At 41.0% G+C, this 26,602-nt stretch overlaps 1 protein-coding gene and 1 non-coding gene across 2 annotated transcripts; both read right to left on the bottom strand.

The window, feature by feature from the left end:
* Positions 1–11,188, bottom strand: EIF4G2 (eukaryotic translation initiation factor 4 gamma 2). Its single transcript, XM_056492363.1, has 23 exons — positions 11,159–11,188; positions 10,986–11,024; positions 9,394–9,458; positions 9,197–9,262; positions 8,656–8,781; positions 8,169–8,271; positions 7,354–7,485; positions 7,195–7,261; positions 6,960–7,111; positions 6,423–6,533; positions 5,804–5,887; positions 5,621–5,719; positions 5,295–5,436; positions 5,042–5,202; positions 4,494–4,607; positions 3,585–3,710; positions 3,241–3,345; positions 2,941–3,156; positions 2,394–2,652; positions 1,985–2,189; positions 1,344–1,555; positions 1,116–1,237; positions 1–825 (listed from the first exon to the last, which is right to left on the bottom strand). Exons 1-23 carry the CDS (start codon positions 11,186–11,188, stop codon positions 760–762), a joined length of 2,802 nt encoding a protein of 933 aa, XP_056348338.1. The 3' UTR covers positions 1–759.
* Positions 4,280–4,452, bottom strand: LOC130254575 (small nucleolar RNA SNORD97). The gene has a single exon (XR_008840764.1). It is a non-coding gene; the product is annotated as a small nucleolar RNA SNORD97 (small nucleolar RNA).
* Positions 11,189–26,602: the final 15,414 nt, after the last annotated feature.

Genomic DNA, 26,602 nt, shown 5'->3' with positions numbered 1-26,602 from the left:
TCAAGTATCACAATGTTTATTGATAGATACAAGTATATAAAATCAGGGCATGAACATGTCTTGATAAATTAAGTAGACTTAATTTCAGTACTGTAAGAGGGACCAATTCAAATTTCTCACCATGTCATATTTCACACCCACAAAAACCTCTTCCAAAGGGCATTAAACCATCTCTTCAGCCGATCAGTTTTTTGTGCAAGTAAACTGTTCCTTTTAAAAAAGACTTGTGCACTTGCCCAGGCTCAAGGATATTAAAACCTAGCACATAAAGCCCATTACTAGAGGTAGAAATACAGGCAAATATACTATTACGGCAACAACCATCGATTACAGTTAAGGATTCTCTGTAACAACCAAATGGATAATCAAATATTGCAACAACTCAAGTATTACACTGAGCAAAGTGCATTTCTACAGTATTCAGTGTTGCTATTCAGTTTCTAACTTAAAAACAGCCTATGATAACTGGCAGCAAAGAAGACCCTTGCAACAGACTGCTTCTGCTCGAGAACTTATGATGTAATTATTGCATGCTGCTAATACACTGTTATCTAAACATTGAAGATACTCTAAAATATTTTTATTGTAGACTATTAAGACATACTACAAAAACCTTTTGCAGAGAACATCCTACTGACATACGTCTGCTTTAAATATTGTGAAACATTACAGCGGAATGAATTTTCGCAGTGGTTAGGTCAAATGCAGTTACATCATAGCAACAGTATGTTTGCACAATTTAAGGCTTTGGCTGGTTCTTTAGTCACCTTCTTCTTCAGATTCTTCTTCTTCAGCAGTTTCCAGCCAGGTTAACCACTGGTTTACCTGCAGTTACACAAAACTGGTTTAAGGGAGCAGGAATTGTTTCCCCATTAGATACTTCTGAAGAACACTCATTGTCCCCAACTCATTTTAAAAAACCTTTCACACTTGCACTACATGTGGGCCTCTAGTAGAGATTTAGTTCACCTTGCTTTTTAACTCCTTCCTAGTGAAATATTCCATTAAGTCTCTAATCTTTACAAGTCTTAAGACACCACAAAAGCCTTCTCAAACGCTCCAGTGCAGATGAAATAACAAAAAACAAGTCTCTATTCTAACATTAGCAGATTTACCTGGAATAAAGCTTTGCCTTTCCCTGGAAACTCTTGAGTAATGTCTTCTTTCCATGCCAAGAAGGCTTCTTCTTCAATGATCTCCATGTCATAGAAATGAACAAAGAAGCGCAATAACATGCCTATGAAAGTGAATTTAAACTTGGTTAGCTTTATAACCTCAACAGTTTACTCCATTTCAAGAAATGTAGGGACAAGCCAATTCAGCCAAGACCTCAATACACTTACCTTTTGGAAAATTACTGTTGTAGCAGTGCACCTGGAGTGCATACAAAGCACTCACTTGCAGATCAACATGGTCATGGAGGAACTTCTGCATCACTGGCTTGAAGGAAAGAAGCAGCTGTTTTTCCTGCTCGAGCTGCTCTTTAGATGGAGCAGATGAAGAATCCGATTCGTCACTGGGTGGGTTTACTTCACTAGAAATATACTGCAAGAAACTGGACAGAAAAAAAGCCAAGCTAAGTTCTGCAAACTAAGATCAAAGCACGACATTTCAAGTTCAGGTAGCCACACTACAGCTATTCTTCTGCTTGCACCTGCAGTCAGGACCAAGCACAGCAGCTTGTTTTGTGGTTCAGTGCACCACAAAAATCCTTGTTTTGCCCCTCTTACAGCTCAACATTTTAGAAAAAACACACAGGTCTCCACTTCCTCCCAAAGAAAGCCCTTCACACTGATGAAAGCCTGGAGATTTGCTTTTCTTCTCAAATACAATAGGATTTTACTAGAGAAGGTTCACTCAAAACCATCTGTCTTCACCATGTACTGCATCTCAGATTTTTGCAGAGCTACATTTGAGCCTTTACATAGCGCCTTACTGCTAGCTTAACCAAGCAAGTACCTGACATACATAAACAGCATCTCACCTGGTCATCAATATATTCACAAATCCCTTATCTACATGAAGCTTGGGTGAAATGTTATCTTTAATCCACTTATAGATGGCTTGAGGGGATGGATCCGATTTTATTTGCTTTAGCAGTTCCTTCTCCAGTTTCAGAAGCGGGAACAAGAAGCTAAGCCCCTTCCCTTCCAAGATCTCCAGCATGCGGTCCTTGTTCTGGTCAATTTCTGGCAAGGAAATAAAGACGTGTGAGTGCTTCTCAAGAGCTCTAAGTCATGGTCATGGCTCCAGCCACCCCTTAAGAAACACCATTCCTAGCAATAATGACAGCTAATTCCACCAAGATAACCCTGCACGTTATTTTACTCTGGCATAAACTAGAACAACATCTCTAGGATCAGGTGACAGAAAAGCTCTGTGGCAACTCTTACCTGGTAACATTTTCTGCATGTTCACTTTGCTTTGTTGGAACAATTCTGTTAGCCATTCACGGTCTTGTAACTTAGCTAACTGCTGAAGACAGAGCAGGAAGAGAGGGAAATGGGTGCCACTCTCCAGTGGTTGAGCCAGTTCGGAAATGCTCACCAGGTCTGAAATAATGGCACGGGCTGCAAACTGTGCTAAGTAGGATTTCACCAATGGGATGTCCACCTCCAGTTTGGGGCACTGGTCCAATACATTCAGGAACGCCTAAGAAACAGTACACACACAAAATGAAATTTTTAAGTAATTCTATTCCTGTGCAACAGAATACTCAAAGTACATTTTCTGTAATCACTTGCAAAGAGGGTCCCAGGTTCCAATTGCACAACTACTACCTGTCTTCCTTTCATTGCTTCCTGTGCCACTCACAGGTTCATGTACTACTTTTACCTCCTCACATTAACAGAACTTAAATATCTGCACACTGCCTTTCCAGTAGCTACACACCATGAAGAGCCAAAAAACAAGGACTGCAAGATTATCAGACCACAGTACCTGCATGAAGTTGTCACTGGTGGCTATTCCCTCCTGCTTGAGCAAGCTGATCAAAGTACTTGCTTTCTCTTTGTCCTCATCTGATCTATCTAGGGATTGAAGGATTACTTTGCTCAGCATCTCAGGAATGAAGTGCTTCGGAGCTCTCATTTCTCTCACAGTATTGACAGCATCATTAGCATTTCCATTGTTCAGATATTCAGTCACAACAGCCTCCTGAAAAGGAAAGAAGTACAGTTAGACATTCTTTTTGAAGAGCACATCCAAAGCTGCAAGACCCACTATTGCACACTAACTTACAGTTTGTTTAAGTAGCTCTTCCTTAGAAGGAGGTGGTTTCTTGGTGGTCTTTGCAGGCTTCTCTTGTATAAGTGGTGGATTTGTTTTAAGACCAAGTTGAGGCGGCTGAAAAAAAAAAAAGAGACCAAAATTTGTTTCTTAGCAGCACATCTACCTTTGCTTAAATCAAGTTTTACAATACAAAATGTAAACAAGCAGATGGAACTCCATTTGATTTCAAACGTTCTTTCCCAAGTCCTGCTCTGTGCAAAGACTTCTCTCTCCCTTCTCACATTAGAAATAAATTTTTCCAAGCATGAACAGGAAAGTATAGGCAACAACATGCAGCATTTTTTTGTATTTACCTGTCCCAAAGGCGGTGTCTGAGTGCGTGGTGGTTGAGCACTGGGAGGAATCATAGTTATCTGGGGCTGAAGCTTTGGCACTTGGTTTTTATTCATTAGAAAAGACTGAGCAGGTCTCAGGCTAATCTGTAAATAGTAAGTCAAAGAAAAACTCAAACTGTTTCAAGTATTCTGACCAACAATACAGAGCCATGGACTCACTCCAACTGATCTCGCTGAAGCATGACTCCATTTCTATAATATTAGTACTTGAGTACAAATTAAGGCACATGTGCTCTGAAACGCCCCCCCACAAAAGCAAGTTACTGCCATTTAGTTCAACGGGTATAAAAACCTAGAAATGCTCCTTTTAGATGCAGTATGTTAGAGACCCAAGAAGACAATCAGCATGTTTGCTGATGTATTTTACAGCCAAGATAAAACTACTAAATTGCTCAGAAATCAGGATACAAGTCTGGTTAACACTCAAAATCACAATGCAGTTTACTCTGCATTTGAAATTTTGCCTATTAGCCAGTTCTAAACGAAAGAAAACAAAACAAAAAAAGAAAACCTGGTCCAGCACTTCAGGGTTTCTAAAGGTCAGGATTTTCTGAAGTTTTCATTAAATATATTGTTATCAATAGGATGCATGGGAACTGATGTCAGAGTAGTGTTCTTAGAAGTGTGTGGGAAGGAAGGGACACCCCAAAAAATTGCCCTCATATCTCAGTCTTGCTCATAGGACGCTGGATACCCTAAGGAAAGTGAGGGAGGTGGGGGAAAAAGGTGAAAGAGGAGGGACAAAGACGGAGGAGAATGAGGAGGAGGAGAAAGAGTTCCAGCATTAGTCCTCATAATAACGCGTCTTGCTATAATCATTGGGCAATATTTAGAATAGGCTGTAAATAATGTAGGCATGTCATGTACCTCATCTGCATTAAGCTGTCCTTTCTTAGAAAACCGAGGTGGCATATCCTTCGACTGTCCTTGTTGCTGGGATAAGAGTCCCTGATTCTGGGTATGGTAGAGTTGGCTTTGCCCCTATTTCAGAAAGGGAGATATAGAGAAAGAAGTGCAGATGATGGAGTGGCGTACATCATATGGTAAGTAGTACCAGAGGGACCAGAGGAACAAAGATTCTATTTGCCAGGAAGGGAGAAAGAAGGAGCAGGGGTGGTGGGAGAGTAGCATCTATCCCTAAAAACAGGGCTATCTTTTAAATAAAACACACCGTTCTGACCCACCAAAGCCACATGCACCTCTTCTTGCAGTTAAAAAAAACAAAAAACAAAAACCAAAAAGTGTACTTCTTGCATCTTTTGTACAATTTAAAAAGTGGTTTAGAATGTTTGTATCAGCTGAGCATCAGTTATCTGAATAGGTCTTTCAACATAAGCAGACTACAATCCATAACATACGCATCTCAGGAAGTGCTTCTAAATAAGCTGAAGTCACCGTGTGACCATCCTCCTTACCTGACTTTTCAGAAAAGATTTGCCTAGGTCTCCAAACTGGGATTGAGCAGAAGGCATGAGGTGACCCCCATGGCCATTGAAGAGTTGGTTTGAACGATGGCGTCCCATGGTGGGTGAGAATCTATCCTGAATAACCCCTGGACCAGTACCAATTCCGCTACCTGGATTAACAAGGAGACCAATGACAGTTTTAGTCCTTACTCAGCACAGCAAAGCCACCGCCATCCCATCAACCCCTGTGGTGTCACTGTACCTGGCATTTGTCCAAACATATCAGCAAGCCCTCCGAGTGGGTCCCTGTCAAGTTTCATCCTGGGTGGCATAAAGGGTCCCTCCAGAAAGAAGTCGCTTCGCATCCCTTGAGACATAGGAGCAGGAATAAAAACTCCCAGATCCTTTAAAACAGGAATTATAGTTTTGGTCAGTTTTAAGAAGCAGCCCCAAGAAAGCCAAGGTTCTAGAGCCCAACTACAGAAATCTATCTGGTTTTAAGCCTTAAGCCAACTGTCACATTGTGTGAGAACTATTCCCAAGTGCACAGAACCAAGTCAGGCTCTGGACCTTACAAGGAACACTCACTTTTACTGCATCTTGACGGATTTGATTGATAGTCTTTGGTCCATTGTCAAGAAAAGCTTTGCGAGGAACCCAGTTGTGTTCTCTCAACTCCACAGTATCCTTGGGAAAAAAAAAAGGTATTAGGAAAGGACTCAAGGTAATTTTGCAAGAAAAAAGCAGCAGGAAGCCATTTTATCATCATACCTGCAGCAGGAAACGAATCCTTGCTGGCAATTCCTTACTTGACATCAAGGAGCGCATACGGGCAAAGTACTGATCCATTAAGGACTAGAAGAACAAAAGTTAGAAGTTGGGATAATTCTATCAAGTGCCTTGAATGTTTTCCTGAGACATTCAAGACAAAATAATGCAACAAGCTGTCCTTTCCTGCCACCTCTAGCTTCTTGATGACAGAATTTAAAGATCTAATGCACCAAGACATTTGAACCAGAGACAAGCAACACAGCCAAAATTCTGTTCATTTTAATTTTACACTCCAAACTCTCATCTTCCTCATCACCTAGATGTGCTAAAAATAGTTCCTCACCATATCTTCTTGAGCCATGTTTAGAAAAACAACAGTCTCACTTACGTGATTTTCTGATGACCCTAGCTACATCCTGGTGAGATGTTTAAAACTGTTTCAAAGATTGGCTTTTTCTATCAAAAGAATTGGTCTAGGAGCCATAGCTGACACTGTTCTCTGAAAAAAATCAAACCTCTGTTCTGTACGTATGAATACTGAATACAGAAGGTTCAGGCAATCAAAACCCTTAGCCACAGAGTTTAATTAGGTTAATGACTGCACTGGATAGGCACATACCTTGGCTTTCGCATGATCTAATCTAGGTCCCACTGTCCTCATTATCTGACAGAGGCACTCCAAATCCTCCCCCATATCTTTGAGTTGAACTCTCTTCTTCTTTTCCAAAAGCTGAAAAATTCAAGGGGAAATGTAGGATTTAAAATCTTTAGAAATGAGAACTTATAATAAACAACAAACCTCGTATATGGACACACACAAGAACACTGTTTTGTTCTGAAGGCAAATGGACTTAAAAACTTAATTTTAAGAACTGCCAATTCTTAAGTGTGTGTACTTTGAACCACCTATGACACACTTGTGTCTTGGCCAAACTATATTTTGCACTGGAGACAGTTCATACCGCTTTGAACAAAGCTGATTTTACTTCTTAATCATGCCAAAAGTTAACAGTAGAGCGATGGGTAATTGCCAGGAAACGGATTTGTGGCATTTTATGCTCCTGCTCCAGGACTCCCAAAGCAGCACCAACATTTGCAGATTTTTGTTTTTTAAGTTCTGTTTTGCTCCTAGCCCCCACCTAATATGAATACTCACTGTTTTGATGCACTTATGAAGGATAGATTCATGAATAAGATCAAGCTTGCCAAGTTCTCCAATGAATTTGATGTTCCCCAGCATCTTGATCTTGGCAATGGCTCTCTGTTCCTCCTCCTCAGGGAGGAGGGGACCATCATGCTTATCATAGACTGGAAAACAAAGAAGCCTGTCTTACACGGCTGTGGGAAAAGATGACAAATAGATTCTGTATGAAAGTGGTTTTAAAACTTACTATCAACATTTCTGGTTCGGTTTTCAAATTCATCTTGAAGTTTAGATATTAGGAGGCGTCTGAATGTCTACAAAATAGAACAAAGAAAACAATTAAGCTAATCAGGGCAGCCACAAATGCATGCAAAATTTACCATTCCAGATTGAGAGATGCACTCACTGTGCTTTGCTTCTGTCCTGGATGACTCTCTGCTGATGGGCCATCAAAGTTGGGTGCATCTTCTGCCAGTCGCAGACATAGTTGAGCGTACAGCGAGCTATACTTGGGCTCTTCAAGGGCTTTGTCTACGATCTGCAGAGATTGAGGTTGAGTAAGGCAGCTGCCAGCAGTAGGGTGTAAATGTTATTATGGAAGTGACTTACAAGACACAGAATGGATTATTACCACTCAACTAGAACATCCTGTTTTCTGCTAAATCAAACATAAAACAGCATAGTCCAACACCAGTCTTAACGCTGAAGCAAAGGACAAAAGCCACTGTGTGCTGCTGAAGAGCCTCTATCACCCTTGGCCAACAAAACCCAAGTTTACTATCCTAACACTTAAGTTGGTATCAGCAATCTGATCTCATGTAAAAAAGTGATGTAACAATTACATCAGTGTCCCAAGAGGTCACCAGTGGCAGCCTTTCCAAAACCAAGAGACTTGCTCCTCAGAAGAAGAGAAAGAGGGGGAAGCCATCAAGCAAATAAGATGGCTAAACTAGCATCTTCAGTATTAAAAAAAATAATCATGGAACCCCAATCACATCTAGCAATCGTGGAGACTTATAAATGAGAAACCTACAGCATTAAGCCTACTTCCTGCCTGGTAGATCCTTTTTTACACAGAAAGCAGGAGTGGGGGTGGTGTTTGATAATCCAAATACACAAAAGCCATTATTCATGCTACTTCTGTATACCATCAAAACCAACCAACCCCCTGCTTTTTAGCATGCAACAAAATTGCAGTTAAAATAAATGCAAGCAACTTACCAGCAGTATGACCCCTTTTAGGATGAGCTTAGATTCTACACCCACATTGAGGAGCTCAAGGCATAGCTTGTCAAACTTTTCAGGAGTAAGCTTATTTAGTATGCTAAAGAGGAATAAAAAAAAAAACAAAAAAAAACCAACAAAACAAAACACAGAATACAGATATTGTAAGCATGCCATGAGTCACTTTAGACCAAACTTATCTTTTTACTTTCCAAGTCTACTAAAAATTGTAAAGTGCAATTTTTCATTCAACTCTGGTTTTTTATATCCTCAGACTGAAGTATCATTGAAAACATTTATCTGTTTACAAGAAATACTTGAAGTGTTTTCTGCTGCTAGATTATCAAGTTGGTTCCTTGCTACAAGACACACCTTCCCAAAATTCAAGGCCCACATCCCCCTTTCCCCTCCAGCCCATTTCTTAGGTACTCACTGCTAATGAAAACAGCAAGGAGAGCAGTAATTTTGTGAAGAACTTACTTACCCTCTTACTTTCCTGAAGATTGCATCATGTCGTTCTTTGTCGTTTGCGGAGTCGTCATCTCGTCTAGTGCTTCGTGAAGGAATCCATTTCTGAGCGTTTTGCCCTGGGGTTTTCCCCAGGAACTCGCTGCAGAATTTTGAAGAATACATTTGTTAAAACAGAAAGTGATTTAAAAAACTGCCCTTTTAACCTTTCAGTGTTGCCTTACTCAAACCAATTCCATTACTTGCTTTGTTAAGAGCACACAACTGCCCCTACCAACACTGCAACATCTGCACAGGAAAGTACTCACTCAACATCAATCCCTGGCACCCAAGAAAGTTCTCCACACTTTTTACATTAAATACATGAACTAGCCCATGCACCTCCTATCAACCATGAGGTACACTGTAAAGGGCACAGACTACAAAACATTTAAAGGTCTTTAATTTCTTAGGTATTTCTGGCCCAACTTTAAAACTACCCTATTTTCAGTTCTATATTCATTATCCAACATGCTCTGACTTTAAAATCATGCAAATCAAAGAGCAAGATGACATACCTGTTGCTGGCAGTCTTGGGATAGTGCTGAGGTGCACCCCTACCACCTCCTCCGCCTGAAGAAGCACTGTTAAAAACAACCATGGAATCCTAGGTTAGTCCAAACATCTCAGTTTTGGTATACACATCACACTAATTTAAGATCTTCTCAAAGGAGATTTTCTATTGCTAACTACTCATCAAACAAACAAAAGGTACCTGAAACGAGAAGCACCCCCTTCTGCAATCGCACTCTCCACTTTGGCGGCTTGACAACGAAGAATCTTCAAAAGAATAAAATTAAATTGACGGGGTAGGGAAAAACAAAACCTAGAAAGACAAACCAAGCATTCATATTATACTTGTTTACTACCAGCCATAGCATCTCATTTTAAAAAGTACAAATGTTTGTTAGAAAATGAGAACCCTCCAACATTGAGCTTTACAAAAAGTAAAGAAAACTTTCATTCATGCAATACTTGGGATAGTCACAGAAAGGTCGATTTCATCATTATGGCCATGTTTTCCAGCGGGGGTGAGAGGAAGGAGACAAGGGACTCATGAGCTGGGCAAAACCCTCAAGTTTACCCAAAAACCAAGAGTGCTCGCAGAGAAGAATGAAAGTCCTTCTTTTCTGATTACACAGCACAATGACTCCTTTATTGACATGATTTAGAAACTATGACTTATAATGGCACGACAGACCAGCCAAATTCTAAAGTGAAAAGCAGCAGATAACAAACGACACGCTTAATGTAGTAAAAGGTGTATAATAGGCGTCCAAATGGCGCACTAAGCTACGAAACAAAGAAAAAAGCTACCGTCCGCCCACCACCTCAACTTTCGCCTTGCAGGAAGAACCTAACGTAGCAGCAAGGCGAGCACAGGGAAAGGCCTGGGGGAGGAGGGAAAGCCTGAAAGCGCCCCGGATGCGCTCGGGGCGCTCCCGAGCCGAGCCCGGCGCGGGCACGAGGAGCGCCGACAACATGGCGGCGGCGAACAAAAGGCTCGGCCGCGGAGGGCGCCCCCCGCAGGCGCCGCGCGGCACCGCCGCCCCCCCGCCCCGCCCGGCGGGCGCCGCCCGCTGCCCGCGCCCGCCCGGCTCTTTGTTCTCCGCCAGGGCGCCGGGCGGGACCCGCTCCCCCGCACCGCGGCGGCCGCCCCGCGAGGCACGAAGGGGAAGCAGGCGGGATCGCCCCGCACCGCGGCGCCCGAGCCCCCAAACAGGAAACGTGGGCGAGGCTGCTGCCGGCTGACGCGGCGCTTCGGCAGCCCGCTCTCCCCTCCCGCGAAGGGAAGGCAATGGACAATAGTAAAAAGTTAATTAGAAAATCCTCTCGTCACCATCCCAATAGCAATGGGGATCCTCGGACCGCAGCCCTCTATGTGTACCGCGGCTACTCCCTCTAAGGGAAACCTGGGAGGCAGTGCGGGCGCCCACAGACCGCGGCAAGATCACCATCCTGCAGCCGACCCGAGGCAAATAAAGGCATGGCCTGTACAGACAGGCACTGCCCGATCCCGTCTCCCTCGCTCTAACCTGCGACACTGCCGCTCAGCCTCCCCTCCTCGCCCCGCGGGGACTGCCGAGCTCCTCCACCGCTTCGCTCAGCGGCGGCGGGGCTCTCAAAGCCGGCAGCGGGAGCGGCCGCCGGCCCGGGCCGCCATTTTGTGCGGGAGAAACAGACAAGCAACGGAAAAGAAAATGGCGGCCGCGCCGGGCAGCCGCCATTTTAAGCTGCAGCTGCAGCAGTACCCGCTCACTCCCGGCCCCGGACTCGCGCTTCTCCCGCCACTCTCGCATTTCTCACCTTCCCTAAGGCCTTGTCAGCTTCCCCGGGTCCCGGCGGCTACCAAGGGCAGGGGAAAAGGCAAGAGAAGGGGGGGGAGGGGAAGGGAGCCGGGGACCGGGGCTGGGGAGGGGAAGGGGGGAGCGCGCGGGACAGGGCGAGTCTCCGAGTCACCACAGCAGCAGCAGCAGCACCGGCCCGATGCCTCCCCCCGCCACCTCCATAGAGCGCCGACCGCCGCCGCCGCGTCTCGGGCGCTCCCCGGCAGCCCCACTAACTTTATCACCCTTCACGCAACCTACCCCACCTCCCGCCGGCACCCGCCAATCGCCGCCGACCGCTCCACCCGTCCTGCCAATCACAGCCGAGGAAGGGGGCGGTGCCAGGGCCGGGGTGGGCGGTGGAGGGAGGAGGTTTGGTTGCGCCGTGCCGCCGCCGCAGTGCAGCACCGGTATTCATGAACGCTGCTACGCAAGGGGTTGCCGGCGCCGCCGCGCAAACCATCGGGGCTTGCGCAAGTGGCGTAGCCGCTCCATGGCGGCCGCTCGGCCGCCGCGTCCCCATGCTGTTCGCTGCTGAGCTGCAGCCCTCACAGAGCTCCAGTGCCAGGGGATTGCCGTGCGAGCTGTAAGCACGTTCACAGACGGGTACTTTAATGTATATGTGCTAATATATACGTTCGTGAGGTTTTTTGTTTGTTTGGGGTTTTTAAAATTTTATTTAATAAATTTATTTAAGCCCCCTCCGTCAGCCCTCAGTTCAGATTTGGCTGAGGTAAAAAATGAACTGATAGCAGACGGTAGAGCTGGGCTTGCAGTCAGAGCCGGAGGAAGGTGTTTGCTATCTGAGCTCCAGGAGCCTGCCTGTACGGATCCAGTTTCAGGTTTGCTTTTGGGCTTTGGAAACTATTTATCTGCATGTGCTTTTGGCCTGAACCGGCCTGTCCAGGGCTGCAGGCACCCCTCGGACAACCAGGGCTCAGCAGAGACATTTGCGTTTGTCGTGGTAAGCACTCAGCTAGTGGAGTGTTCCTGCTCAGTTTAACACAACAAAGACAGCCAGGCTTCCAGCTGTAGGTGAAGTTTGAGTCATGGAGACTTCCAGAGACTCACCCGTGAGGGGTTTTATCCTTTAACAGCCCGGTGGTGGCTAAGGTGGCTTCCCGAAGGTCTAAATGTATTTGTCCTGGATGGGGCAGGGCAGAAAAACAAGGGCTCTGGAAAGGTGAGGAGAAGCCCCACAAACACCCGCATTTGCTTTGTTCACACATCCGCCTTCAGCTTTCGGTTTGTGTGACTCACGGTTCAGATGACTGGGAGAAAGTGATCCATGGAGTAACTCCTGAACTGTGCAGATGGCAAGTCCAAACACATGATCCTGCAGAACTTCCAGTTTCTTTCCAAAGCCAACCTCATTCCTAATGCTTTCAACACAGCATGCTACCATGTCCCAAGGGTTATGTAAGGCCTAAAGGGGGCTGTCATGCAGGAGTTCTTATGTTGCATCTTATCTGGGGTGAAGCTTCTTCAAGGTAGGTTTCCCCACATCATACCTGTAAGCATTAAACACAATTTACTCACTGGAATGTGTTATGGAAAATCTCAAACAAACTACCTGGAGGTAAGTTTTGAGCTCATACTGTTGAATAAAGGTGGCACAACCATGACAGGTACTTGTCATACCAGAATTTTTATATAATGACACTTTCCCACTTGTAACAATAACCACACTACTGCAAGAGCTTGCAGTTCACAAATAAAACTGCAAGAACAGGACTGTGCAGATTGCCATTGAAATCCATTGAGTCCATCTTGAAAGGAGGCAACAATGGGCACAGAGGAAACAGCAGAGTCAACCAGATTTAAACCAATGTTAAAACTGATGGAGGTCATTAAACATTTTCCGAGTGAAATTACTTGCAAATCTTAAAAACAGAAGTGAAAGCAGAGATCTTTGTTTTGGATCGATGGCAGAATATTCTCATTCAGTGTTTCCAGCATAAGCATTCCAATACTCTTACACTGTAAAAGAAAACTCAGAATTTATATATGTATATAATTTATAATAATAAATATATATATATGTATATATATCTGGAGAATATATATATGGGAAGAGGACAGATTAGGAAATCTGCAAAACACAGTAAGTACATAGTGACAAAGTGTCACCTTTCATTGTGTTTTTTAAAGCGTACTATAAATACTTATTACCATAACAACAGAAAATCCCCCAACATTTGGTCAATAAGAGAATAGCAATGTTTTCTTAGAGCTGTGGTTGTTTTTTTTTAGGATTGAATGCTGAAGGATTCAGCAGGATATATGGTCATACTGGCTGATATATGGTCATATATAGCTCACACTGGCCTTAGCAGGTGGGAACCAAAGAAGTTTCTGTGCTTGGCTGCTCACAGCATCCCTTCACATGTGCCACACTTCATCAGCCTCAGAGACCTGCTGCACAAGTACAATACATGAAGGCAGTGAAGCATAATGCAGAGGACAAAAAAAATTGTGAAATGCCTTCTATTTTATACATCTCACCTTCTCCTTAAATTCCTTCGCTTCTTGGCGTGGAGGACACCATTATTCATGTCTGAGAATGTAGCAACCCAATTGTTTGCTTGACTATTTGATAAAAAATTTACCTAAAGAATCTTTTTTTCAGTCTGTCCCCTTGACTTTACCAACCAAAAAACCTGACAGCCCCCGTCCCCCCAACAAACAAAACCAAACAGAACAGCCAAAAAACCAAAAAGGAATTTTATGGCAGTACCACCTTGCGTCCATCAGTCCCCTCTGTGATTTGTCCAAATTCTACTCCCTCTTTGTATTTTCCCCCTTTTTGTCCTCCACTTGCACTGGACACCAGTGATGCTATAATTCAAATCAGGTGGTTTCCAATTGGCATAGTGGTAGTTCTGGATTTGTTCCTGCGAGTCTGAACTTGCAGAATCGATACATAATTCCAGCCTGAGTGCACTGCCACTGGTTATTTTGAGAAGGGATGTCTGTCAAGTGTCCTGAGGAGCCCTGTGCATTGCAGGCCGTGTGGCACAGGAGCAGGAGCTGCTGCACAGATGCAGCATCTGGCTGAGAGAAGAGATGCCCCTTATGGGAGAGCTCAGAACCCGGGCAGGCTCCTATGAAAACAGCCCACAAAATGTGGGAAAGGAGCTTCCAGGACTGGGAGCTTTCCCTTCCCGTTGCTGAGCTGGAATCACCACAACATACCTGGTTTAATAGGTGGGGTGGGACAGTGGTGGTGACAGGGTGGCTGGGCAGTAGGCACTGCACCATTCCAGTGCATCCTGCATCTCATCCCGTGCTGGATGCGGAGCTGGCTGGGCTGGCTTTGTTCAGAGTGCCCCATTAATACACTGTGGATATGCAGATAATGTGAGCCAAAGCACCCGTGTAGAGAATTACTGCAGTGTAAGTAATGCATTGGCAATTCACACTCTAGTTTATTCCATGTTAATTTCTCCAACGTAATCACCTCCTGCACTTTCTAATCTTTTCTCAGCCTGTGCCTTTTCAAGGGGAGCCTTATTTTTCTCCAAAGCCATCATGACCCACCCAATGACTGAAGTAGCTGGCACACACATTTAACCAAATGTGAAATGTACTCATTTAGTTTTCCCTGTGATAGAAGCCTGTCTCAAGGAGAGCTGTACTATAGAAAAAAAAGGCCTGGGGAAAGAAGAAATAAAAAGCAGAACCCAAACCCAAGCCGAAAAACACACCTATATTTTTCATTTAAACATTTTTTTTGGCACTTCTACTGAAGTAGAATGTTCTTAAGAGCAAGCCCATTCATACTGTGCCGATTCATTTTTATATGAATTGTTTGCATTGTCTCTTGGAGAAATGCACTAATAACACATTGGGTAAGTGCCTAAATTGTACAATATAGCATGGATGGTGTCAAAGCATTGCAGAAGGCTTTGTGGTTGCTCTCTACGGGATTTTAATTTGCAGAGTATTGGTATTAGACTTCTGTGTATCTGTAGAGGTCACTTTGAGTGACACTGATTTAACAATACTCACTGAGGCAAGAGCATTTCCAGCCCTTCTAGACAGTGGTGCACTTTAAACCACCTGGGAGGTCCCTTCTCTTTTCCCTTCTACTGGAAAATCCATTGCGGTAGATTTCAATGAGTCTTCCATCTAATAAATTATTTTGCTTTCATTCCATTGTCTTCTGAAATGCTGCATCCAATACCTTAACTCACCAGCTGGATTCCTGCTGCTCAGAACCAGACATACTAAAAAAAAGATATTAAAAAATCCACCTCCTGATTCCCAATTTAAGGCTCAGAAGGCTTGCTGGGTTTCTCAAGTGTAACAATATGTCTGGCAGGTACAATTCACAGGGCTCTTCAGTGGTTCTCCCTCCGAAATCTGGAAAGATACTTGGGGAGTGACTTGAGAGTTAGCCAGTGAAAACTGCCTGGAATAGTCAAGTGTTAGAGATAGTGAGATTTCACCAGGGAATGTTTGTAGAGGCTGTGAGGGAAGCAAGGCAGTGCCCATAGCAGCACAGCTTGCTTTGCTTTCACAGGCCTATTTAGAACAGGGAATATTTTTAGCCAATGTAATTGTACTAATGCATAATCATCATAGCTTGCAAAGAGGAAGCTTGCATATGTATTCCCAAAATGGTTTAGGACAACAAACCAACCAAAAAATAAACCCAGCGGTGACTGTCTTCTCATCCAGTCCAGTTCAGTGAAATATATAAGCTACAAAATTTTCACATTCTCTAGTCTTCTAAAATGACAGATTTGTTCATAGTCCTTAGCTCAGCAGAGTGTACTGTGCTGCAATTTTCTGTTTCTGGCATTTGTTACCACCAGCTTTACAATAAAGTAGGAAAGATTTCAAATTTATAGTTTTCATTATTTGCCAGGAGAAGAGCTTTTCTTTCTCCTAACCACTGCCAGTTCATGTTTGAGTTCCCTTAAAGCATGTCCATAATTTGTAATTTTTATAGCTATTAGAATTTCTATTTTCTATGTTAATGTCTAATTTTGACAGCTTTTAGGCCCTCCAGTAGCATCTTTTAGTGAGTTCTGTGTTTTAGTCGGATGGTGTTTAAAAGGTAGTAATCCTTGTATCAATTTTGGGATGTATTGGCTTGATTCCATTGTGATCTGCCTGCTTAAGTGGTTTTGTGGTAATCATCTTCTATATGAAATACTTATCAAATTCAGAAACACCTACTGCAGCTGAACACGAAGTACAGTTGGTTGAATTGGAGGTGTATCCAAATGTCCTATAGCTGCATTGCATTAGTCCTTAAAAAATACCTATTATTGATGAACTCAGAAGCATGGATGGGAAATTACTATTACTGAAATGCTGTACATGATCTTACCAAACTAATTTTGTATTCTCTTTTTCACTGCAAAAGATGCTGTGTCATGGTTTGTGTGTGAAGAAACATTAGGAATACACCTTAGAACATTTATATACCTTTATCTGCTTGTAGCAAAGAGCTTTTGTTAGATGTAAAGAGCTATTCCTTGCTGTTTGCCTTACTTTTCCATGGGCAGAAATACAGAATGGCTTCTTACAATTTAAGGTAATACTCAGGCATAATAGTTATCAGGGGTTGCCATTAATATGATTTTTATTAATGAAAGAAAGAGACCATTAATTCTCTGTTGGATTTCTATAAGGACAACATTTTCTGATATTTAGGGATCAAAGATCCACTTGAGCTAGAAAAAGGATGAGGAAAAACGACTTTGCCTTTTCAGTCCTTAGGAGGAAGCAAAATCTGAGGAAAATCAGGCAAATAGTTATAAATCCAGGTTAACCTTTGGAAGGCAGTGAAGTCCTTCCATTCTCCCTTGTTATCCATTTAAAAAGTTCAAAACCTTTTTTTTCTAATTAAAAAAAAAGATGATTATTTGTATGTACGAGCACGTTATTACAAACTTGTATTTTTAAATAGGTTCAAGAATGTTAAACCATAAGATTACAATAAACAACATTTCCATTGTTTAATCTATGGTTCCCTTTATTAAATCCGGTTTACTTAGAGTATGTTAAAATAATTTTGCATTTCTGTAGATTAATTTTATATTGTCATTCTTTACTCCCTATCAATTTAAAGCAAGTGCAGCTGCTTGAATGCAGCTGTAATAATTTTCCTATTTTAGTGAAATCTTTTTTGTTTTTCAAGAAATTGCATAAAGGAGGCATTTTGGGAAGACAGATGGGAGAAGAGAACCAAAGCCACTACCAAAACATGACCTAAATCAGGACAAACATTGGAAGACTGTCAGATGTTAAAAAAAAAAGAAGGCTGGATCTGACTCTGAAAGTAACTTCTATTAACCAGTAGGTATCTCTGGCTTCATGTGGCATGATTTCATGTCATACAGAAAAACTGGTCCAGAGGAGGGCCACAAAAGTGATCAGAGGGCTGGAGCACCTCTCCTATGAGAAAAGGCTGAGAGAGTTGAGATTGTTCATCCTGGAGAAAAGAAGACTTCAGGGAGGGCTTAATGTGGATTTTCAGTACTTGTAGGGCACTTTTAAGAAAGATGAGGACAGGCTTTTTAATAGGGCTTGTAGCAATATGAAAAGGAACAATGGTTTTAAACTAAAAGAAGGTAGATTCAGGTTAGGTATAAGGAAGGATTTCTTTGCAGTGTGATGTGAAACAGTGGCACAAGGTGCCCAGAGAGGTGATGGATGCCCCATCCCTGGAAACACTCGAGGTCAGGTCGACAAGGCCCTGAGCAACCTGATTTAGTTGAAAATATAAGGCCCTGAGCAACCTGATTTAGTTGAAGATGTCTCTGCTCATTGCAGGAGGGTAGGACTAGATGAGCTTTAAAGTACTCAATGATTCTATGAAAATGTTAAATGTGTTCTGTGGATTGAAAATAATTAATTCTCTGAGGCAATACAAGCCCTTTCAGCACCATAGAATTATTTCCTGTTAGCCAGCTTCACAAGTTTAATGAACAGGAAAGTGATAATCATTAACAAAAGGTAAAAAATACTTCAGAGATGTACTTGAATAGCATGATCCCATTTCTCTGGATTCTCTTTTGTGAAATTTTGAGTAAAAAGTGGAAGGTCTGAAAAGAAAAGATTCTGAAAACCTAGTTCTTTTGCAAGTTTTTGAGCTTGCTTGGCTTTGCAGCCTCACATGGAGCTGTGGGAATTGCTGTGTTCTGGTTGGGGAGCAATATCAAGAAGGGTGAATTTGGAGGTATGGGTGAATTCAGTTGTATGTGTGCTTGTTGTAAAATACCTGTTAGCAGAAGAATCTCCAACTGCAGCAATTTTTTCCTTGATAAAAAGAAAGTGGGTTTGTCTCTTACGTTTTTTTTGATCATTTGTTTAAGTTTAGAGTGTTTGCTTTGTGCTTTCCTGGGTTTTGTTTGTTATTTGTGGTGGTAGTTTGTTTTTTTTTTAAGTGGAAACAGTATAAATAAACATAATTTCATCCTAGGTAGATATTCTGGTTAACATAAATGATTTTCTGAAATTTTACTAATTTTGCAAGTCTTTCAGGTTTAGCATTTACATGCTGTGTGTCTGAAGCAGAAGCCTCACATGCAGTGAATCTGAGTTAACTCCTCTGCCCACAGACACATTTGTTTCACATGTGAATAGCTGGATCCCTAGACTGAGATGATATTGGCTTGAATTTACAGAAGTTTATACAGGGTAAGTTCTACAGGTAATTTCTGGGCTAAGTGTTGTTTAGATACTGCAGGAGCTGAGCCTCCTGGGATTAAAGTATTGAAGAGACATAAACCCCACTCTTGAGCTAACCAAAAGCTTTTATTCCTTCTACAAATTTCTAGTATTGTGTCTTTAGCAATGGAACTCTGTTTAGGCCCTAAACAGACACTGAAGGACATAACCACTGACTTAAGGTCAGTTTTATCAGGAATGAGTTTCACTCAGTGTTTTATCCATTTTGTATACTTTATTGACTCATTTATTGAATGCAGCAGCTCTCAGAGAGTTAGCTGAGAGCACAGCTATAGGGTGCTGGCTTCACATCCTGATAATTCATCTGGTTCCATTAGTAAATAACAATTTTGTCATGGTTGTTTCCTAAATAACTGGTACAAAATACTACGAAAAAGATGAATCACTAATCTCAATTTAAAGCTTGCTCTGATTAAAGGAGACAGTTTGGTTTGTCCATCTTTGCTGCAGAAGCTGCACTAGAAAAACTCAGCACAAGCTCAGATTCTTATTCCTGCAAGGAGCTAAAGTACCTAGAGAAGCCAAAACATATACAAATAATGTTTTAAAACTATTCCTGCCAATGGGTATTTCCATCATCAGTTAGCTTGGTGAAAGCTTTCTGGAGTTCTCTACACTTGTCCTTCTCTTCTTTGGCTCTGATTTTCTCAAGTAATAAATTCATTCTTAGTCAGATCTCCATTCATCTTGCTACCAGCAACCATAAGGTAAATATACTCACATTATGTCCTTCACTAAACAGATATAGAACCATGATAGCAGTGTAATGAACAGAAAAAGTACAAGGATGAGGATGTGTCAGCAGGAGAACACTGGAAGATGAGCCCACACACACACAGTTTATGGATTAATTGAAATTAGAATTTGGATACCATTAGACAGGAGTCTGAAATTATTAAAGCACTTTCTAAGTAAATTACAAAGAAGTTAAACCAAATTAATTTTGAGCAGTAAGAACATCTGATTAGAAATATAGCACAGTTTAAGTGGTCATTTAAAAAGATAATTAAATTTTCCTGTGTATACCCACATAGAAACAACAGAGGACTTAAGCAAAGCAGTTCACCTCATACAAATAAGTAAGGGCTAAAGCTGCCTGCCTTTAAAGTGGAGTAAAACAATAACTACATTCAGTGAATTCATACAACTCTCATCCTTTTTCAGTACTCTAGGCCGTGTTTCTCAGTTTCACTTTTCATGCAGTTTGGTAGCAACAGGCATAGTCACACCAGCTGACAGGTTGAGGAAGAACTTGTACAGAGCTAGATTGTATTGTGGAAGGAAATTATCCATCCTCCTACCTGGGACCACCCAACATTATACTTGCCCTGTTTAACACACAACTGCATCTCCAGATGATGCATTTCCAGGAGGGTCACTCACAAGGAAGGTATTTTCTTTAAGAGTACACGTGAAAGGGGCTGACAGTTGCTTTGCACTGTGAACCAGCAGCACAGCATGAGCTGTGGCAGAACAGGGAAAGGTGCCAAGAATAGTTAAACTCCAAGTTCATTGACTGGAGTGAACGCTGGGTGCAGAGTGCTCCCTTCTAACAGTTTTTTCTGTATTGTGTTCACAAAAGTGGCAAAGCCACAGAAGCCAAGTTGTGGAAAACAGATTTTATCTGCAACAAGCTTCATCCTGCCCAAGTTGTATCATAAACTACTACAGAAACATGAGATAGAATGCAAGAAAAAAACCCCAACACACCTAGGCAGGTGTTTTACCTTCTAGCAGCTACGTTTTGGATACTTCAGAGGTCCTTTCTCTCTTCTTATCAAAGTTTCCTAGACCCTCTAAACCTTCGAGTGTAATTTTATCTACTTCAGTGCCAGTGGAACAGGAAATTTAACTTCATAATTGCTGGAGATTGTTGTCACTTCTCAAAGGAAATAAGAACAAAAAGTCTTTTAAAAGAAATTGTAATCAATATTCACATCAGTGATTGCCCAGATCTGCAGAAATTCTGGGTAAGACACAGCATTTGGAGAGCTGATATTTGTGTTGCTGATAAATAAATCCATTAGTGACTTCCTCCACTCTGATAGTGGTCTCTTTCCACAAATCTTTGAAAAACAGAAGGGTTTCACAAGTTGCAAGTCTGTATCAGGACCAAGAATATTTCAACAGAAAACATATCCTAATTGATGTGGAAAAATTTGATCAGTTGATTATTACTCCATTATTCCAACTGCTATTCCATTGATTCACATGGTTTAGGCAGAAATAATCTAATAATCTAATCTAATCTTCAGGCTTCTTTAAGAAAATGCAGATTGATGTGAAAATCTCTGTAAATATTACTGAGAAACATTAATTGTTTTTCTGGGGTTTAGCCAACTAGCAAGGGAGAAAAAAAAAAAAGAAAAAAAAAACCCAAGGAAACACTTCATCATTTATACTCTGGGCCAGCAAGGCCTCAGAATCAGTGAACCTCTGGATTCAAAAGAGGGCAGCTTGAAACTTTACTGGAAAGTAAACAAACAAAACTGATGTCAGAAGTTTCATTTCTCGGGCTTGCTAGAGCTGATCTTAAAAGGGTTGATATTGATGTTTTAAACCATTTGATCTTTTACAAGATGCAAAATTGTCACTTTTGTTGTCCCCTCTGAGACCTGCTGCCACTGAGCTTTTGAAAGTAAATCACTACTAATGCAGCTGGCTGAATAAAGGACTGAAAACACTCTTGGCCCCTTTTGATGTCAGGCAGTGATCTGGCCTCAAATGATGCCAGCTCCTCTGTGTGGTGTTACAACCTGTTACAGATAACAGCTTGAATTACCTGTAATCTAGAAAGTTTTGGTCAGACTTCTGTAATAGCAATTCTTGCTTTTAGGGTGTGTTGTCTGAGAGGGAGAATTCAGAGGACAGCATCTTGCCTCACAGGACAACAAACACAGAGTGGGATGAATATTTCCTGCTTGCAGTGAGAGAGTACAACACGTTTTACCTCAATTTTTAAGTATGGTTATTTAGAAAAGGAGTAGACAAATTAGTAGATAAAACCATACAAAATACTCTTGCACCAAAATGTCTTTTTTTTGTTGTTACTGAGTTGCAGGATTTATGCAGGCGCTATTGTTACTAATTTTTGAAAGGAATTTTAGAAATAGTCAATGAAAGTTTGTTGTTTGGGTGGTGAAAAAGGAAGAGAATAAGACTACCTAAAGCAGTAGACACCAAGCTGATGTCTAATTGAAGAAGGAGTGGCATTACTGTCTTGCTTGCAATACTGTGAGAATTTATGGTACATTTAGCTTGATAACCTTTGCTATGAGGCCAGAATAAAGCCTGTTTTGTGCTACATATATGTATTATCTATATTTTATTATGAAATTCATTTGATAAGACAGTTTATTGGCTATTTGAGGCTTATAATTTAGATAAAAAGATAGAAAAGAGTAGTCACACTTCATACAGAATATATAAATACTTACCAGATCATCTCCTTTTCTCATCCTCCACACTGGACCAGGATTGCTGAATCTTGGTTGGGAACTGAAGTATTTTGGTTCATACATTCATAAATACCAGTTCCTTTAAATTCTTCTTCAAATTTAGATGTGATTTTTGCTATGTTCTTGACAGCAGATCTCTGAATGTTATTTAAGACATGGAAATACAAAGTGGGGTGGATGGTGTACTATTTTCACAATGAATTAAGAGTTCAAACTTAGTATTTTACTTTTCTTGTTACTTGTCAGAAGAGATGAAAATTTTAAAAATGTAGGGAAGAGCAGAGTTCAAATTACAGTTCATAAAATTGAAATTAATAGCTCAAGCTCTGACATAGGAAATAAAAGTTGGATTCTATACTTGAGATCTCAGAATAGAGATAATCTTGGCAAAGATGACCACACAGCCCCAAATGAGAAAATTAATTACTTCCACCTTTGAGGTTTCTGTCCAGCTTACTCCTTTCCAGAAATCAGTATAGCACAGCATGTGTACAAAACTTGTGAAAATCAACAAGAGATCAGAGACAACTCTGTGTCCCTACTCCTCTACAGTTTTTCCCCATGAAATTATGATTTTTTTTTTCTGTTTACCATATGGACTTATCGTAGTGCCAGGTTATTCTGGGATGTATATCCATGTGGGAAAGCTTAGGAGCAAGGCTTTTCATCCTAGACCATCTATTCTTTATTGACAGATCTTTGTAAACAGCAAGTGCCTTCTAAGGAATGTGTGCAAATAAATACTAACGTTTCTTAGCTTTTTAAACATGTAGGTGGTGATCACATAAATCATTATATTATTAGAAATCTGTCATTATTGTTGTTGTTGTTATTATTATTATTATTATTATTATTATTATTATTATCATCATCATCATCATCATCATCATCCAGAGAGTACTGTAATGAAACTATCAACTGATTTTTATCTCAGTAAATTAGCCCTGGTTGAATAACTTACCATGACTCACACATCAAAATCTTCATGTGTGTGTCCTTCATTTTTATCTGCTTTTGCTTTTCTAGACACTTGTGTAGTCTCTGTCATTATACTGTCTGACCAACATAGAAAAAATGTGTATATTATAAAAAAATATTAATGTAAATTCCTGCCTTAATACAACCTTTCATGTAGTAAATATAATTTATGTTCCATTTAGGGGTGTTTCACAGTGCTGTAACAAGGACAAAGTAGACACAGTACAAGACCAAATTAAGATGCAGTTAATTAGTCTGTGTGATAATCTTTGCAACTGGGAAAGGAAGATTAAGAAATAAAGTCATTGTCTTAGTGGAAAAGTGAGTACTTGTTAAGTACCAGGTTATGGACCATTCTGCAAAAATGTATGTTATAGACAGTAAAAGGGTATTTTCATGCCAAAATGCAAAGCTGTGTCCAATATCTAAAAGTTCATCTAAACTGAATTAGGGAAAGTTTGAGAAGCAGGATATTTATGACTAGGTGGAAGACATGCTGCTTCTGATCCTGAAACTTTATTTTTGTAAAGCACTTCATTATGGAATGTGATTATACCTCTGGATTTTACTAGGATCCTCTTTGTTCAAAGTAGTTTAATCCATATTCAGAGTAGGAAAAGCTGGTTTACTTTTCTGTTTGGTAAGAATATTTCCACCAGGAGTGAGCCAGGGTTGGTAGTGGGCTCAGATTGAGGCAAGTTTTCCTTTATGTTTACTTCCTTGTGTAGGCAGACCCTGAGCGAGTGCGTCACACAGGAAGTCTGGGGAGTTACTCCAGATTTATGCTGATGTAACAGGACACAAGAGAAAATTTATGACTTTCTGTCCCAAGCAGATGGAATACTGTTAAGTGACAGCTCCAGCAGGAACAGATTTGGGAAGTACTTTTTTAAAGGCTTGTTGAAGGAGAATGTTCTAAAGAAAGGCTGGAAATAGCAGAAAGAGGAATCATGTTCTTTTTTCATGTTTAAGTGATGCCTGAGTAGTACATTACAAGTCCATGCTGCTTTTAATGCTGGAATACTATCCAGTGGCCTCTGTTTCCCCAGTTTTATTGTCAACTAATCTATTTAAATTTAGACTATAAGGGGGAAAGACCAGTGCTAGTACTGATCCAAGATGTGGGTACTCCTGATCTGTGCTGGACTTGTGGTAGGCTGCCTATCTTTGGTTTGTGATCTTCCTGTTCTACTGCTGAAGTACTGAAAGAAAAACACTTGTAATACTGAAAGAACTGAAAGAAACCTTATAAATGTGATAAAAGGCATCAGGGCAGATTTAAAGCTCTTTGTGAAAAATAAAACACAAATGTGGACTTTTGCCTCTCCACCAGTGTAGTAAATGTCATCAAATTTTCCATTCGTACCATGCTGTGTTTTCCAAGAAGAGAAATGCCATCATATTAATCCTATTCAATTTTTAAAATCTCTCTCTCTCTCTCTCTCTCTCTCTCTCTGTCTCCTGGTTCAAAACACTATTGAGGAGACTGGACAAAGTTACACATAGCAATTCAAAAGTCAGATGCATTAGCCAAGATGGAATTGGACTTAGTGCTAAAAGAAGAATGATGAAAAGTACTGACAGAGTGAACAGACTGAGGCTTTCTTTAATTTAGATTTTGAAGTTTCTTAATATCATATATTTTCTGGTTAAATTTCACTGAATAGAATTAAATTTTTCTGGCCTAATGTTTTTCTTTCTTCAATAGCCTTATGTTCTTTTTTGTATGATGCATGTGATATATTAAATAATTCTATTCTGTTTTCTAATCAGTATTTGTTAGCTTCCAGGAGTCAGATCTTATTGCTAGGCAACTGAATGAGAAATCTCCATCTCTATGTGAAGCAGTTTGCTAGATCCATGTTGACCCTGTGCTTATCTATACATAAATCTATAAAATTACCTAAGTGCAGCTGTAAACATCAAATGTAAACATGCTGCTGTAAATACGCTTACCCATACGGAATTTATCTTGAAACTGAGTTGCTAATAGTCAAAACAGCTTGGAAAAAGGCACTGATTTTTCCCTCCCCCATTTTAGATGTGTTTCCCTCACATGTATCTATCTTTAAGGGCAGCATTAGTGCTGAAAATTACTTCTTTCTTTTGGACTAAAAGAAATAGGGATTTATGTATTAATCACTGCAAAAATTTTTACATCAGGATACTTCCTTAATTTATTAATGATTCTGAGTGATTCTCTGTTTGCAAGTTTTCCAAAGGAATTATAAGATGGAGGACTTAGTGTGAAAACCAACAGCAGGGCTTTAGCAGATTGTAGTGACAGCAGTCTTTCTGCAGTTTTTACAAAGCTTATGCATTTAATAATTTATTGAGCTCTTATTTGCCATCTTGGTGCTTGATTACATTTCCACTGTCATCCAGTGTATTTTGGTGATCTTCTAATAATATGTCCTCTGTAATGTCTTATTACTAAATATTTGTTCTTATTTTCTTCGATGTTATTTTTGTTGTTAAAGTATCACTGTTCTGCTATGGAGAAAAGGGTTTCTGCTGTCACACATTGCACATTGGCATGACCTTTTTTTTTAAAACTATTTTATATTGGTTTTTAAGCAGCTCATGACATGCTTTTAACATATGTGTGGTGTGAGAGTCTCAGGAGTGTAGAATTAAGGTCAGAAGAGGCATGTGGAGGTCACCTAGTTCACAGTCCTGCTTCAGGCATGGTTAATCTCCAAGGTTCATGGCCTTGTTGTATTCTTTCCTCTGCTGGGTGCCAAGGCTGGGCACAGAATTCCAGGGTGTTCAGTTCAAGGGTGTTTTGGCTGTGGCCAACAAGTGCTGAGCAAAGAGTGACCAAGAGGTGACTCTTCCAGGCATTGCTTAGACATGCTGCTGTCACCACCCCTTATCTGGTGGCTTGGCTGGCTGAATGACAGCTTTCCAAGTAAAAGACTTGAAGGGAACAAGTCCCTTCCAATAACCAATTCCGCATTTTTAATTTCTCTTTAAACCAGCTTCTGATTCTTCACTGAGGTCTGCAAAAGGAGTTTATGTATGTATTTTCATATAGGTACACCTAAAATTGGTTAGTATAAATAAAGGAGCTGAACTGATCCATTTTTCTGTTCTAATTTTGGTTCAGCCGTGATTAAGGATGTTCCACTGTCCTTCCTGTTCAGATCAGAAATAGATTGGTAACTGACTCATGTTAGAAAATACTGCCTTTAAAAATAGGAATGATCGCATGCTGTGGGTGATCCCATGGACTGGGGCTTCAGGTGAAGGGAGGGTTTAAACTCTCTTTTCTGCTTTGCTGTCATAGCACTGCTATTATTTATGGTTCCCACGTGGCACCACTGCTTTTCTCACCTCCTCAGCCTCTCTTGCTGCATTTAGGGGCTGAGGCAATCTGGCAAGTACAGTTGAGGGAACAGAGGAAAGCTGTAGCTCTGCCCCATACTTTGTGTTTCAGCAGTGCCAAGGATGT

Source organism: Oenanthe melanoleuca, chromosome 5 (assembly GCF_029582105.1).
Source record: "Oenanthe melanoleuca isolate GR-GAL-2019-014 chromosome 5, OMel1.0, whole genome shotgun sequence".
Classification (NCBI taxonomy): Eukaryota; Metazoa; Chordata; class Aves; order Passeriformes; family Muscicapidae; genus Oenanthe; species Oenanthe melanoleuca.
Note: the sequence above shows the minus strand (reverse complement) of the source record. Positions and strands in the feature narration are given on the sequence as shown.